Consider the following 14,618-nt stretch of genomic DNA (forward strand, 5'->3'; position numbering starts at 1 on the left):
GTTGTGTGTGATGATACTACTAAACTGTTCTTTTTGTCTTTGCCATAATTATGTTGTAAATGGCTAAAGGCATGTTTTTATTGCCGATTGCCAATAAACTTTGAAACTTTGTTAAATTTTCTGTATCTGTTACACTCTCTTAATTTTCTGACTTTTGATTCTGTATTAGTTACACTCTCTTAATTCTAGTAAAAGTATCATTCTCTGAATACACTGAAGAATTCACACTCTTTAAATTCTCTTGTATTAGTTACACTCTCTAAATTCTCTGTATTAGTTACACTCTCTAAATTCTCTGAATTAATTGCACTCTTTTGATTCTCTGAGTAAGGCACAATCTCTTAATTCTCTGTAATAGTTGCACTCTTAATTATAGTAATTAGTTACATTCTCATAACTTTCTGTATAAGTTACTCTCTCTTCATTCTCTGTATTAGTTACACTCTCTTATTTGTCTGTATTAGTTACACTGCCTTAATTCTCTGTATTCTCCCAATGCTCTGTATTGGTTTCTCTTTCTAAATTCTCCATTTTAGGTACACTCTCTTAATTTTTGTTTAAGTTAAACTCTCTTTATTCTCTGCATTAGTTACATTTCTTAATTATTTGCATAAGATATTCTCATAATTTGCTGTATAAGTTACATTCCCTTAAGTCACTCTATATTAATTCTCTGTATACCTTACTCTTTTTAATTTTCTGTATTAGTTATACTTTCTCAATTCTTTGTATTTGTTACTCTCTTCCTTAGTCCTTTTTGTGTTTAATTATAAAAAAAATGTTCTCATATCCACTAGTTAATCTCTTCTTTAATTTGATCCTTTTCACGTTTTTTGACACTTCTTGTTTGTTTTGGCTCTCATTGTCTGTCTCCTTTCTTCTCTCTCTCTCTCTTTTCCTTTTGTTCTCCTCTCCCACTGCGACCCCTAGGCGACATACTGTAGTTAATCTGCACTAGGACCCAGTACCAGTTGCCTGGACCATTCGCCGGGAACCAGTGTACACCAATGTCCATTACTGCCATCTCATACCGGCACTTGTACCTGGCTGACCGGGAACCGACACCTGCTGATGTGGAAGCCATTCTGGACGCAGCGAACATGCCCCACTATGAGCTGCGGTAAGCAGAACCAGTGTGGAAGTTCAAATCTTTTTTCTTTTGCTTGGTTACGTAGAAATTGCTTTTGAGTCTATTTCCTCGGTAGAACCAGCACTTGGTGTCTTTGAGGGCGATCTACAGAACGCTCCCAAAGTAGGGATGGAACCGAGCTCCCAGTCACTAGGCAGAAACTGTATCCACTATAACACAGCAACCCTTAACATGAAGATTTACCAAAGTTGTTTCAACAATTTTTTTGATGCTCTTTTATTGATGAAAAGCATAAAATAACGCGTATTAGAATAATGTTTAAGGAAAAATATTGTTCAATAGTCTGATATTTCAGGTTACTTTTTATATGAGCCTTGCTCTGGGTTAAATGTAATTGCCTAAAGTTTCGTTACAGATAAGTCTGTGAAGTTCTCATATGCTAATCAGGGACAACTTTTTCCGCTTGGAATTTAGATTTAAAATCAAGTCGTAAGAAATATCCTACAGACTGCACAGGCAAAGTTGGTACGACGCTTTACTCACAAGCATTAAGTCCAGTTTTCCTAAAATGAGTATCGATTTTCTGTGAACATTTATATATAAAATTAATTTAAAAAAATGCATGTAAATTGCCCTTTTTATTTCATAAAAATATAACATAAACGTATTGAAATACTTTTGAATTTACTTAAATAACATGATAACGTTTTGTTATATCCAGGTAAAGGATTGTTTGAGATTGTAATCTTTAAGGTGATTTTTGTATGAGCTGTGCTCTGGGAAAAAAAGTTTAATGTATGTGCGTAAAGTGTTGTCCCTTATTAGCCTGTGCAGTTTGCACAGGCTTATCTGAGGTTACACTTTATATGCATTAAGCCCTGTTTGCTCAGTGTGTGGCTCATATTTAACTTATGATATATTGGTATATTTGGGGTATATTGGAATTCACATTAGACCAGCCGTCCAGCTGTCATAAGACCAAAACTTGTTTGGATGCTTTCTCATACATTTGACAATGTAAAAAAATTATAGATGTAATATTTGGAATGTAGCATGAGATAGTGGTCCTCTACTAGGTTTGTTCAAATTATGCCACCTGGATTAAAATTGGCCACATGCATGTGGTGTTGAAATTCTTAAACAGACTTATAACAAGACATGTTTAAAGTATGCCCCCTTTGGCAAAAGTTGCTCCAAAACAGGGTTCTCGAGTATATAACCACTGAGCGACAATTTCTAGGCTGAGCATCCAGGGTGCAGGATCAACAGGGTTCTCAGGGTTTTCACACTGGACAGAATGAAAACCCACTGTAAAGAACTTTATTTGTCATATTGAAATATGTTTGCAAAAATCTTAAGTGCATAAAAGACAGTTTTTGCCGATATCTTGATTGAAGAATACATGATTGAATACGCCTGAAATCGGTGCAAAAATTTCACGTTGCATTCAGCATTACTGTAGATGTGAATTCATTACACATTGAATTTGGCCAAGAAAACACGCTTATAAATAACGTATTTCCGATGTTTTTCACATTACCATAAGCCCCATAAAAAGCTGTCTGATGCACCGGTTGAAATTCTTCAGAAAAATTGTTTTTAAAAGTTATTTGAAATAAATCACCACTTACCGGTTTGTTTACATCCCTTTACATGTACATCCATTTGTGAACCCCATAAAGTCATGTGATCCTGCACCATGTAATCCTCAGGGTCCTATTGTCTCAAATCATGCCCCTTTGGAAAACTGCTCAAACCTTTGCAGTTGAATCACCTTAGTGAGTAATTGATTGTTATAAAAAGAATTTTGGAAGAGAAAAGTTTAATAATAAGAAGTATCATGATGAAACTTTGAAGGTCTGAAGCTTGCATAGTTGGGAAACCACTTTTTAACACTTACATGCCGATGCTATCTGACAAAGTGGCATATAGAATTGTTACAGACAAGGCAGTGCCGATCCTAGTTTTATGGGTTAAAGATATAGGCCATGCTCTGGGAATACAAGGCTTAATGCATGTGGACAAATTTTCTTCTCAGATAAGCCTGTGCAGTCTGCACTGGCTAATCAGTAATTATATCAGTAATTATACTAAATGCCATGACTTGATTTTGGTTTAGGAGATACTTTCATTAAACGAAAAAAAAATATTAGCATTTAATGTTGTCCCTGATTATCCTGCGAGCAGTGCGCAGGCTTATCTGGGACGACACTTTATGCACATAAATTAAGCTCCAATTTTCCAGAGTGTAGCTCATATCAATATTCGTAGTTGTGGGGTCTGTTATAGAGCAAGCTTCCAAAGTGGGAAGTGAATCCAGCTCCCAGTCTCTATTATTAAAACTGCTGCCAACTTTGTGTTTTCTTATGTTTGCAGATTAGAGCACGAGCTTAGCTTCGATCATGATTGCCGAGTGGCACTTGACGACCTTCCCAAATATCAACCTATCCAAATTAAGCACGCATTTGGGGCGCCTTTTTGTTTCACTTTGGCAATACTTCCGGTATATGTGTTGACGTCCCCAAACGTACATGGTGAATTAATCAAGACAATTTTTGTAAGTATTAATCTTAGCATACCTGTTAATTATGTAATACAGTGGAAACCCTCTAAACCGGATCCTCTCTATACCGGAATTCTACCCAAAATATCTGGTCCCATTTTTCCCCTATATTAAAAATCATGCGTAAAATATCTCCTCAAGACCGGGGTCCCAGGGGTGTCGGGTTAAGAGGTTCCACTGTTTTATACAATAATTAAGAAGTGATACTTGCTGCCTTTTTATGAAGGAAAAATTGGACCAGAAAAGAATTAATGAACAAAATAAAAAAAATCATTTTAAACAGGTTCGTTTAAACTGGTTTTTATTATGCTTTAACAAAAACATTATTGTTTTGATATTTGAAATATGCTTGTGTTAAAATACTTAGGTTTGTGCAGGTATGTGTATTAACGGTATCCGTGAATAAATCCAATAACGGCGAAAATATGCTGTCGTGGCTGATATCCAGTCAGATGGCTTATCTGACTGGATATCAGCCACGACAGCATATTTTCGTTTTAGTGATTTCATCGATAACGCGCAATAGCTTCACGTTGTTAACCGAGATGATAGTTTACCTTGGTAATTTAAATCCCGATAGTCACGTCATTTGTTATTCAATATTCAAAATCTTACCCAATTTAGAAAGCTGAAATGTTGCTCTTTCTAAATATCTGATTTATATGTCAATGCAGAACAATTTATTATCATTTTTTAAATCACAGACCATAGAGACCGTTATTCAAATGAATTTATCATTTATGGATGATGTTTGTACCTAGGATGGCTAGAGTGCTGCATTATTTATCTGAAGACTGTGGGTTCAATCCTTTAACAGCTGCTTAACTTGTGTGGGTATTGGTCATCAAATCTTTTCCACTGCAATTCTTTCACTATCTCTGATTCAAGGAGGACAGTTGTCAAATACAGGCACGAGTATTCGCATTTAGTACTGGTAAACTAGCTAATTAGGGAAGTGTGAGTTGGTAAACCTACTACCTTGATATGACTAAAACACTGTTGAACGCGGGGGAAAATCCAACTAAACATACACAACTGAAGGATAAGTGGGGTTTTGCAATGTCAGGTGCATTCAGGAATAAATCTTTTGCATTTTGTCTGCAAAAATTAAACTTGTGTTATGTTTGAAATTTGCTAAAATGGGGTCAAACCATGGGCTTTTTACAGAAAAATAAAGTAATATTCTTATTCCATGGATATTTTAGACACAAAAAGCAACAGAAATAGCAGACATATTGGTTTACAAATACCATGACAGCATGAAAAAGTGGTAAACAAATCAAACAAAAGATTCTTTTTGCTTAAAATACAGAGGTGTAGCCAGTATATGTTATTACTTCTTTTAACAAGGGCTGTTTGTAAAACATGCATGCCCCCCATATGGGCTGTTAGTTGTAGTGGCAGCCATTGTGTGAATACGTTTTTTGTCACTGTGACCTTGACCTTTGACCTAGTGACCTGAAAATCAATAGAAGTCATCTGCCACTTATGATCAATGTACCTATGAAGTTTCATGATGCGTAAGCATTCTTGAGTTATCATCCGTTAACCATTTTACTATTTCGAGTCACTGTGACCTTGACCTTTGACCTAGTGACCTGAAAATCAATAGGGGTCATCTGCCAGTCATGATCAATGTTCCTATGAAATTTCATGATCATAGGCGTAAGCATTCTTGAGTTATCATCCGGAAACTATTTTAATGTTTCGAGTCACTGTGACCTTGACCTTTAACCTAGTGACCTGAAAATCAATAGGGGTCATCTGCCAGTCATGATCAATGTACCTATGAAGTTTCATGATCCTAGGCGTAAGCATTCTTGAGTTATCATCCGAAAACCATTTAACTGTTTCGAGTCACTGTGACCTTGACCTTTGACCTGAAAATCTATAGGGGCCATCTGCCAGTCATGATCAATGTACCTATGAAGTTTGATGATCCTAGGCGTAAGTATTGTTGAGTTATCTTTCGGAAACCATTTTACTGTTTCGAGTCACCTTGACCTTTGACCTAAAGACCTAAAAATCAAAGGGGTTCATCTGCCAGTCATGATCAATGCACCTATGAAGTTTCATGATCCTAGGCCTAAGCATTCTTGAGTAATAATCCGGAAACTATTATACTATTTTGAGTCACTGTGACCTTTACCTTTGACCTAGTGACCTGAAAGTCAATAGGGGTCATCTTCCAGTCATGATTAATGTACCTAGTTTTCATGATTATAGGCTTAAGCGTTCTTGAGTTTTCATCCGGAAACCATCTGGTGGACCGACGGACTGACCGACATGTGCAAAACAATATACCCCCTCTTCTTCGAAGGGGGGGGGGGATAAAAATGGGGTGATGGTTATAAAAAAAATACAGGTTACTGCATCCTCGTTTAGTAATATATCAAGTCTAATGCTCCCTTGATATTTTATCCTCAAAGTTATCTCAATGTTATGTCATTTCATTGCAGGTTCCAAAGCCTATCTGAGCTTGAGGCATTTTTGGTGGACAAACACGGCTCTGGTAAATATGGCCTGGTTGGTGAGTTCGAGATCTCAAAAGAGCAACATGAAGGAGTGGGCCACATTGAGATCTCATCAGCGCAACATGAAGAAGTTGGCCACATTGAGACCTCATCAGAGCAACATGAAGAAGTGGGTCAAATTGAGATCTAATCAGAGCAACATGCAGAAGTGGGCCACATTGAGATCTCATCAAAGCATCATGAAGAAGTGGGCCACATTGAGATCTCATCAAAGCAACATGAAGAAGTGGGCCACATTGAGATCTCATCAGAGCAACATGAAGAAGTGGGCCACATTGAGATCTCATCAGAGCAACATGAAGAAGTGGGCCACGTTGAGATCTCATCAGAGCAACACGAAGAAGTGGGCCACATTGAGATCTCATCAGAGCAACATGAAGAAGTGGGCCATATTGAGATCTCATCAGAGCAACATGAAGAAGTGGGCCACCTTGAGATCTCATCAAAGCACAATGAAGAAGTTGGCCACATTGAGATCTCATCAGAGCACAATGAAGAAGTGGGCCATATTGAGATCTCATTAGAGCAACATGAAAGAGTGGGTCATATTGAGTGAGATCTTGAAACAAAGCTAGAGGTGGGTGATGTTGAGGAAGTCTTTAACTCGCAGCCAGAGGCAGAGAAGTAGCCAGAGTCACCAACAAAAATGTAAGTAGTTATTGACAACTTAAGTGAAATTAAAGACTAAAATTTGCAAATTAACTGTCAAAATTTGAATTTACAGAACATTTTTAGAAAAAAACACTTTCAATAAAAATGCCACCACAAAGTTTAAAGGGGTTTATTGTCTGTCTTGCCAGACATCTTTCCATCCCTCTGTCTGCCTGCACATTTGTCCCTCTATCCGTCACTCTGTCTGTTTGCCCATCTGTTTGTCTTTCTCTCTGTCTGTCTGACCATCGCTATATATGTCTGTCTGTCCATCTGTCTGTCTGTCCCTTTATGTGTTTGTCTGCCCATCTGTCTGACCGCCCCTATGTTAGTCTGTCTGCCAATCTGTCTGACCGTCCCTATGTTTGCCTGTCTGCGGATCTGTCTGACCGTCCCTATGTTTGTCTGTCTGCCCATCTGTCTGACCGTCCCTATGTTTGTCTGTCTTCCCATCTGTCTGACCGTCCCTATGTTTGTCTGTCTGCCCATCTGTCTGACCATCCCTGTGTTTGTGTGTCTTTGCCTCTGCCTGTCCATCTCTATGTTTAGCTTTCTGACCGTCCCTATGTTTGTCTGTCTTTCTCTATGTCTGTCCATCTATATGTTTGTCTGTCTGCCCATATGTCTCTCTATCTGTCTGTCTCTCTGTCATTCTATCTGTATGTCGATCTGTTTGTCTGTCCCTTTTCTGTCAGTCCCTATATTTGTCAGTCTGCCCATCTGTCTGACCATCTCTATATTTTTCTGTGTGTCCATCGGTCTCTCTGTCCCTCTGTCTGTCTGCCCATCAGTATGTCCATCCCTCTACCTGTCCGTCTCTATATTTGTCTGTATGTGCATCTGTCCGACCGTCTCTATATTTGTCTGTATGTCCTTATGTCTCTCTGTCCCTCTATTTGTCTGTCTGTCACTCTGTCTGTCTGCTCATCTGTCCATCTCTATATTTGTCTGTCTGTCCATCTGTCTGACAGTTTCTATATTTGTCAGTCTAACCATCTATCTGTTTGTCCCTATATTTTTCTGTCTGTCAATCTGGCTGACCTTCCCTATTTATGTCTGTCTGTCCCTCTGTCTGACCGTCCCTATATATGTATGTCTGTCCATCTGTCTGACCGTCCTTATATTTGTCCGTCTGTCCATCTGTCTGTCTGTCTCTATATTTTTCTGTCTGTCCGTCTGGCTGACCATCCCTATATATGTCTGATGTCCATCTGTCCCTCTTATTGTCTGTCTCTATAACTGTTGGCCTGTCACTCCATCCATCTGTCTGTCTCCCCATGCATACATTTGTCTGTCTGTCCCTCCATGCAACCATCTGGCTGTATGTCCCTCGATGCAACCATTTGTCAGTCTGTCCCTCCATGCATTCATCCTTCTGTCTGTCCCTCCATGCATTCATCCATCTGTCTGTACCGCCATGCATTTATCTGTCTGTCTGTCCCTCCATGCATCCATCTGTCAGTCTGTAGACACAAACTTGTTGGAAGGTGTTCACACATCTACACAAAAATGTTGTGCCTTTTTTACATACAATTTACATAACACGATGATTTTAGAATAGACTTTTTAAGCACAGTATATTTAAAAAGTGCTTTTCTAAAACCACAGTGTCTTGACGTGTTATATTTTGTATGCAATATTATATAGTTGTCCTTTACAAAGCTTTTTCAAATTGTGCCTTTGGGATCAAAACTGGCATTGCAATATTTACCTATGAAACCACTGTAGGCGGAAAGCTGACTTTTTGGAATGTTACCTCGTTTTGTGGTTTTGAACATTTGTTATGTCCCCCACCACTATAGTGGAGGACATATTGTTTTGGCCCTGTCTGTTGGTTGGTTTGTTTGTGCATTTGCCATAACTTTTGCAATATTGAAGATAGCAACTTTATATTTGGCATGCATGTGTATCTCATGGAGCTGCACATTTTGAGTGGTGAAAGATCAAGGTCACCCTTCAAGGTCAAAAATATGGGTCACAATCGCTCATTTAATGTACACTTTTGCAATGTTGAAGATAGCAACTTGATATTTGGCATGCATGTGTATCTCGTGGAGCTGCACATTTTGAGTGGTGAAAGGTCAAAGTCATCCTTCAAGGTCAAAGGTCAAATATATGGGGACTTAGTGTTTCACAAACACATCGCTTGTTTTTAAATTATGGCTGATGGGTCAAAACTTGCTCGACCCCAGGGGTGAAATGAAATTTATGAAAATAACTTTAATAATCATCTCTGAAATCCCTAGGTCTAAATGTGTTATATCGTTATAACAATATATAGTACATGTAGTGGTCATATACAAAATTGGTCACTGATTTTCTATATGGGTTTACAGTGATCACATGCTAAATAAAAACATTTTTAGATTAACTAATTGATATATTTTGATCTCTAAAATCAAATTGCGTAATGTTTTGTATGTTACATCTTGCTGTGCTCCCGTACAAAGTTTTTTTCAAATGATGAACCAGGCCACTCCCCACGGTAAATTGGTTGATATACTCTTTCAGAGCAAAATAGCAAATAATATCTCAAACACCAAGGCTCAGATTATGTTACATCAGATCATTATTGCCAGGGATGGGGTTATCAATTGCCACGTCTAAGTGGAGACACTTGATAGTGTTACAACCTGCTTCCTTATAATATCATGTGAATTTGGTGAATTTGTCACTACCGTGATTAACTTTTTTCTTTTATTTCATTTATAATTGGTAATTTAAAAAAAGGTAGTTCTGATCAATGTGTTAAAAACATTTTGATATATTCTACATGTAATTGATTTATAAAAATTCTGTATGGCCCAGTGTTATGGAAAACTAAAATGCACGGAGTTAGAAGTCTGGAAGTTGTTTTCTTGATATTACTATGTAAGAATATTCCAAAGAAAATAGGTTTTCTAGTAGTCCCATCTTGTGATTTTTTTAACTAAGAAAATATGTTAACAAGCCCAAGTCCATTTTCATTGTAAATGATGTTACCAGTAATCACGTTAATGTATATATAACAACAGTAACTGTTGTTTGCTAATCAGTATTTAAATTAAACAAGAAATATCTTTAAAAAAGATATACGGCGTTGATTGTGGTTGGAGTTTATGGAAGGTAAAAATTTAAATGAATGAGATCAAGGATAGCTAATATCTTTTTCTGTGCAGTTTTTAGCTGCATCAAACGCAGTACGGGATGTTACGCGGAGTTTTCGCGGCTTATTTTACATTATTACATATTGCTGGTCATAAACCTATAGATACAAAAAAGAAAACCAAAGTCAACCGGCCACACGCGAAGTCTCCGTACATATTTTAAATATGTATACGCGCGTTCTTCGAACAAACCTGTTTGAGTGGTTTATCGGGAATTGCTACGTGTATTTGATTCGATTATTAACAGTATCGAGAATCATCGCGCTCATACTTAATACATTAGCCAATATGCTGTAATAATACATTAGTAAATATGATGGAATAATTCTTGTTAATTAATTAAAAATTATATTGATCATGGTATTGTTGAAAACACATTAAGAATCTATTATTGACATGCCATAAAATAATATCGCTGGATATCTTCATTTCACATCTTTCTGGTGGTAAAGAAAATTCTGGTTCACCTAGTTCACGCTATAGCGTCTTTATTATATAACTATTATATAACTGACCGCGAACTCCGAACAGCACAGAAGGTCTGACCTGTATATAAACTCTGACATTCAAACACACTAACCGCGAACTGACCCCTTATACCTCGCGGGTTGAAATGCAACACATTAAAGTGAGGCATCGCTTCCACTGCTCTTTATACTTTTACATATAACATGTTGACAGGAATATGGAAGTCAGTACTAAATATGAGAACATGGCCTTTAAGTACACAACGTTCTCGCGCTGAAAATCCTCTGAAAATAAAAGATGTACGCACAAACTGTATTGATGTCGAGATTGAGTGTAAAACTGTTCTATCTATAAAGCCTTTTTATTAGAGATAAAACTGTTTCATGCTGAACACGCAGTAAAACAGTGTTACAAAGACGCGGACATGTTTCCAATGTTCTAGTGGTATTATCAAATCAGCCAATGCAGTCAATGAAGTGTATTCATCTGTACTTGGCCGCGGGAAGTTTTATTTAAATTCTATTGGACGCTAACAAAGGTCAGGCTAAGGTGAAAAGCTGGCGTATTCAGCTGACGCCGAAAAAAAGGTTTTTTAACAATAATATTATCAGAATACGGGCAAAAATTTTAATTGGTGACGTGTGAAACACACTTATGTAAATATTAACATACAACATAGTGTGTAGAGCTTGTCTATAGAAATTATGGTCGTATGTAACCCGAGGGAAGCAGCTGTATCCAATCTGAACGCATCGGACAGTGGGCTACACCACACCGTCTCTCTGATGTACGAAGGCGGCCGTCATATTGGATTTGGAACTACTTTTGAAAACAAGATGGCGGCCGGACGGTTTCAAACCTGACGTAAAGAAGAAACATTAAAATGTGGTTTTTGTAGCTCGTCTGTTTCAAGATTACATTCTTTAAATAATATTAAGTGTAAATCTGTGAATTCCCACAACATAATTAAACTTGTTTAAATGGAAAGATTCCAGTAATTTGACATGAGTACTCCTATAGTATTATGGTGGACGAACCAGTTATCGAACACCTAAGAAATTAAGTTAAATTTGCAAACACTTAAAATAACAAAAACAATTTGTTTTAACAAATAACTAACAGTTCAATCATTAAATAACTTATCTGTAAAGTTTTCAAGCAAATATCCGTCAAGAATTCATAACAATGATTCCTTGTTTATTGTCACCTCTAGCAGACAAAACAAAATGGCGGCCGATGTAAACATGACCTATTACCGAACAGTTCATAAATACTACTCCAGTGAATATAAACAAACATGAAACTGAACAATTTTTTTTGAAACATGAAAATTAACAAAATTAGAAAAGCATGTAGCTTTGAACACAAAAAAACAAGTCTATTCCTCTGCAATATTGTGGCAAGGACAATAGAACGGGTCATTTCTCCTAACAACATTTGTGGCTGTGCAAAACTGCAAGTGCACCCAGTGGCTACAGTTATCAAAGTCACACTTGGCCCACTTTACAAATATCAATGATACGCAGTTAGCAAGTTCTTTTGGCTGAAAGAGGCTGCATACACAACAAGTTTCATCATCATCTTCATCTTCAGAGGATTCAACATCAGTGTTTAGATGGGAGGGTCCAGGCTCTGGGTAAGTGTGTTGTTTTGTTGATTGTTTTTTTTTTCAGTTGTTTGTTCCTTGTTTTTTTTTAAACTGTTTCTTTTGTGGGCATAAGCTTCGAATGTTTGTTGGATTGTTCAGTTTGTTGCTTGTTTTTCTGTTCATTTGTTGTTTCAGCTCTTTCCCTGAGTTTCTGTTCAATTATCGGATCTGTTATTTCTTTGCCAGATGTAAATTCAAGAATGTTATTCTTTTTCTTTGCATTGTTGAATTCTTTCTTTTTGTTAATGACAACTTCTGCTTCATAGAAGAAAACATCAGGATTTCTTTCATGCATGTTTTTGTTGATTTCAGGAACAGATGGTGCAGCAACATATGGTAGCAAAGTGGTAAAATGCTCCTTGCTAACAGCTGACTCGTCAACAGGAAAAACACCTGATTTCTTGAAGGCAGATCGAAGATTTTCCACAGACAATGCTGCTACGTATGCAGCAGATCCAAGAGGAGCAACATTGTACCTTGTTATTTTTGTAGAGGGATTTTCTCTGATAAATCTGTGACACATGGAGTTGTAGATTTTTTGAAGGGGTCCAAAACAACCCACATCAAGAGGTTGAAGGACATGGCTTGTGTGGGCCGGTAAGATGAATAGAATAATGTTATTCTTCTTTGCCCAATCCAGCACTGGAACATTTATGTGGCTTTTATGACCATCAAGCAGAACAAGGATAGGCTGTGACTTGTCCACTCTTTGCACATATCTGAGGAAATGGGTGTCCATGTAGTGTAAAAACACAGCTGAATTTGACCAGCCACTGTCAGACATACACCCTGATGACCCTTGTGTAGACCCTTGTAACAGATCTGCATTCAGGCGTTTCCCTTTGAAAACAAAGAATGGTGGAAGCTGTGTGCCTAATGCGTTTCCACATCCAATTATTGTTGTAACGCAGGACCTTGACGAAGTAACTGCTGGTGCCTTCAATGTGCCACTTATTATGAATGGTGGGGTATGCTCTGTTTGGATACCTTTTTCGTCAATGTTATAGACACACTCAGGTTTGTTGTGGAGGTCATGTTTTTCAACAACGCTCATCAAATTGTTGAAATATTCATGAACATTGGCCTCTGATGTGGCTTCAGCTCTGTAGTTGGACAGTGCCCTCGGACGAACAACTCGCAACTCAGGCCATCGCTGCTGGAAACCCTTAAACCATTTCACAGACAAAGGTTTATCATTTGGCCTTTTACCAAGGAACACTGCATAGTTTGTAGCACTTGCTACAACTTCACTGATGGTATAACCATACCCAAGGGCAGCCATTGTCTTGACATGGTCAACTAGTTTGACCTCTTCTTCCTGAGAGAAGAGTGGAGCTGGTCCGGGTTTGAGGCATTCAGGGTCAATAACCCCTTTCACACGGTCCCATAGTGTAGTATGAGGAACACCATACTGTTTTGCAACAGTTCTTACTGGCAAGCCACTGTCTTTTACTTTAAGGTATGCATTGTGAAGAGCTGTTGGTGAGTAAAGACCTCTGTGTTTAATTATCTTCTTAGGATTAGACTGAAAAAAAAAGAAAAACAAACTTAACTTTATGATGATCAATTGTCAAGAAAGAAAAGCTGGAATATTTTTTCGGAACTGTGCTGTAGCTCTAAGAGCGATAATAAAACAAAGTCACATGACTATCACATGACTGTCACGTGACCCGGACTCGACGAAAAAATCTACGTCTGCTGCAACCAAAATTGCAAATGGAAATACGCTTTTTGGTGTGTAAATGCACGTTTTGATAAATGCATTCAAAAAGTAATAGCAAAAAATACATAAAACCGTGTAAATAACAATAAATGCATTTCTTTTACCTGTTTTCGGCGCATTTGTTGCAAGCTTAGTGGACAAGTAGGTCACGGACTTCATAAATGACCCTTTGTTTATGGATGTGACGTCATGCGCACTTTTGCGCATGCGCATATAGAACCAAAACAAACCGTCCGATATCAGGTTCTGTTCGATAATAGGTACTTACACGATAATTATCAATGATGACTTCATCAGACTGGGAATTCCCACAACATAATTACACTTGTTTAAATGGAAAGATTCTAGTAATTTGACATGAGTACTCCTATAGTATTAATTATCAATGATGACTTCATGTAGTCAATATAAATTGCCGCAATAGTCTTTTGATGATTTCTGTTTTGGCAGACTCTTGGCTCAGATTTATTCTGAACGCAATAATTTCAGCTATCCTATAAATATGAGGTCGATACATGTATACATCGGTAGATTACGTTTAATTATTTGGACTATGACATTTAGTTAATTTTAAATTTTCACGTTTTGGTAAATTGAGAAAATTTTAAAACAATGTTTCAGATTCGCATATTTTGGTTTTAGTGATGATATTTGCAAGGAAACAGTAATACTGAACATTAACCATGCTCTAAATAAGCCATTATATGCATCTTTTGACGATTTAAAAGCCTGAAAATTATACAGCGCTGCAACGCGAAACGATTGAATGCTTTGGAGAAATCTGTTGGTGTCCTT

The 14,618-nt window shown here is 37.5% G+C and overlaps 1 protein-coding gene across 1 annotated transcript; it reads right to left on the minus strand.

Moving 5' to 3' along the window:
- Window positions 1-12,146: 12,146 nt before the first annotated feature.
- LOC127845992 (uncharacterized) lies at window positions 12,147-14,084 on the minus strand. Its single transcript, XM_052377173.1, has 2 exons — window positions 13,928-14,084; window positions 12,147-13,625 (listed from the first exon to the last, which is right to left on the minus strand). Exons 1-2 carry the CDS (start codon window positions 13,940-13,942, stop codon window positions 12,147-12,149), a joined length of 1,494 nt encoding a protein of 497 aa, XP_052233133.1. The 5' UTR covers window positions 13,943-14,084.
- Between the last annotated feature and the right edge of the window lie 534 nt (window positions 14,085-14,618).

Source organism: Dreissena polymorpha, chromosome 9 (genome assembly GCF_020536995.1).
Source record: "Dreissena polymorpha isolate Duluth1 chromosome 9, UMN_Dpol_1.0, whole genome shotgun sequence".
Lineage (NCBI taxonomy): Eukaryota > Metazoa > Mollusca > Bivalvia > Myida > Dreissenidae > Dreissena > Dreissena polymorpha.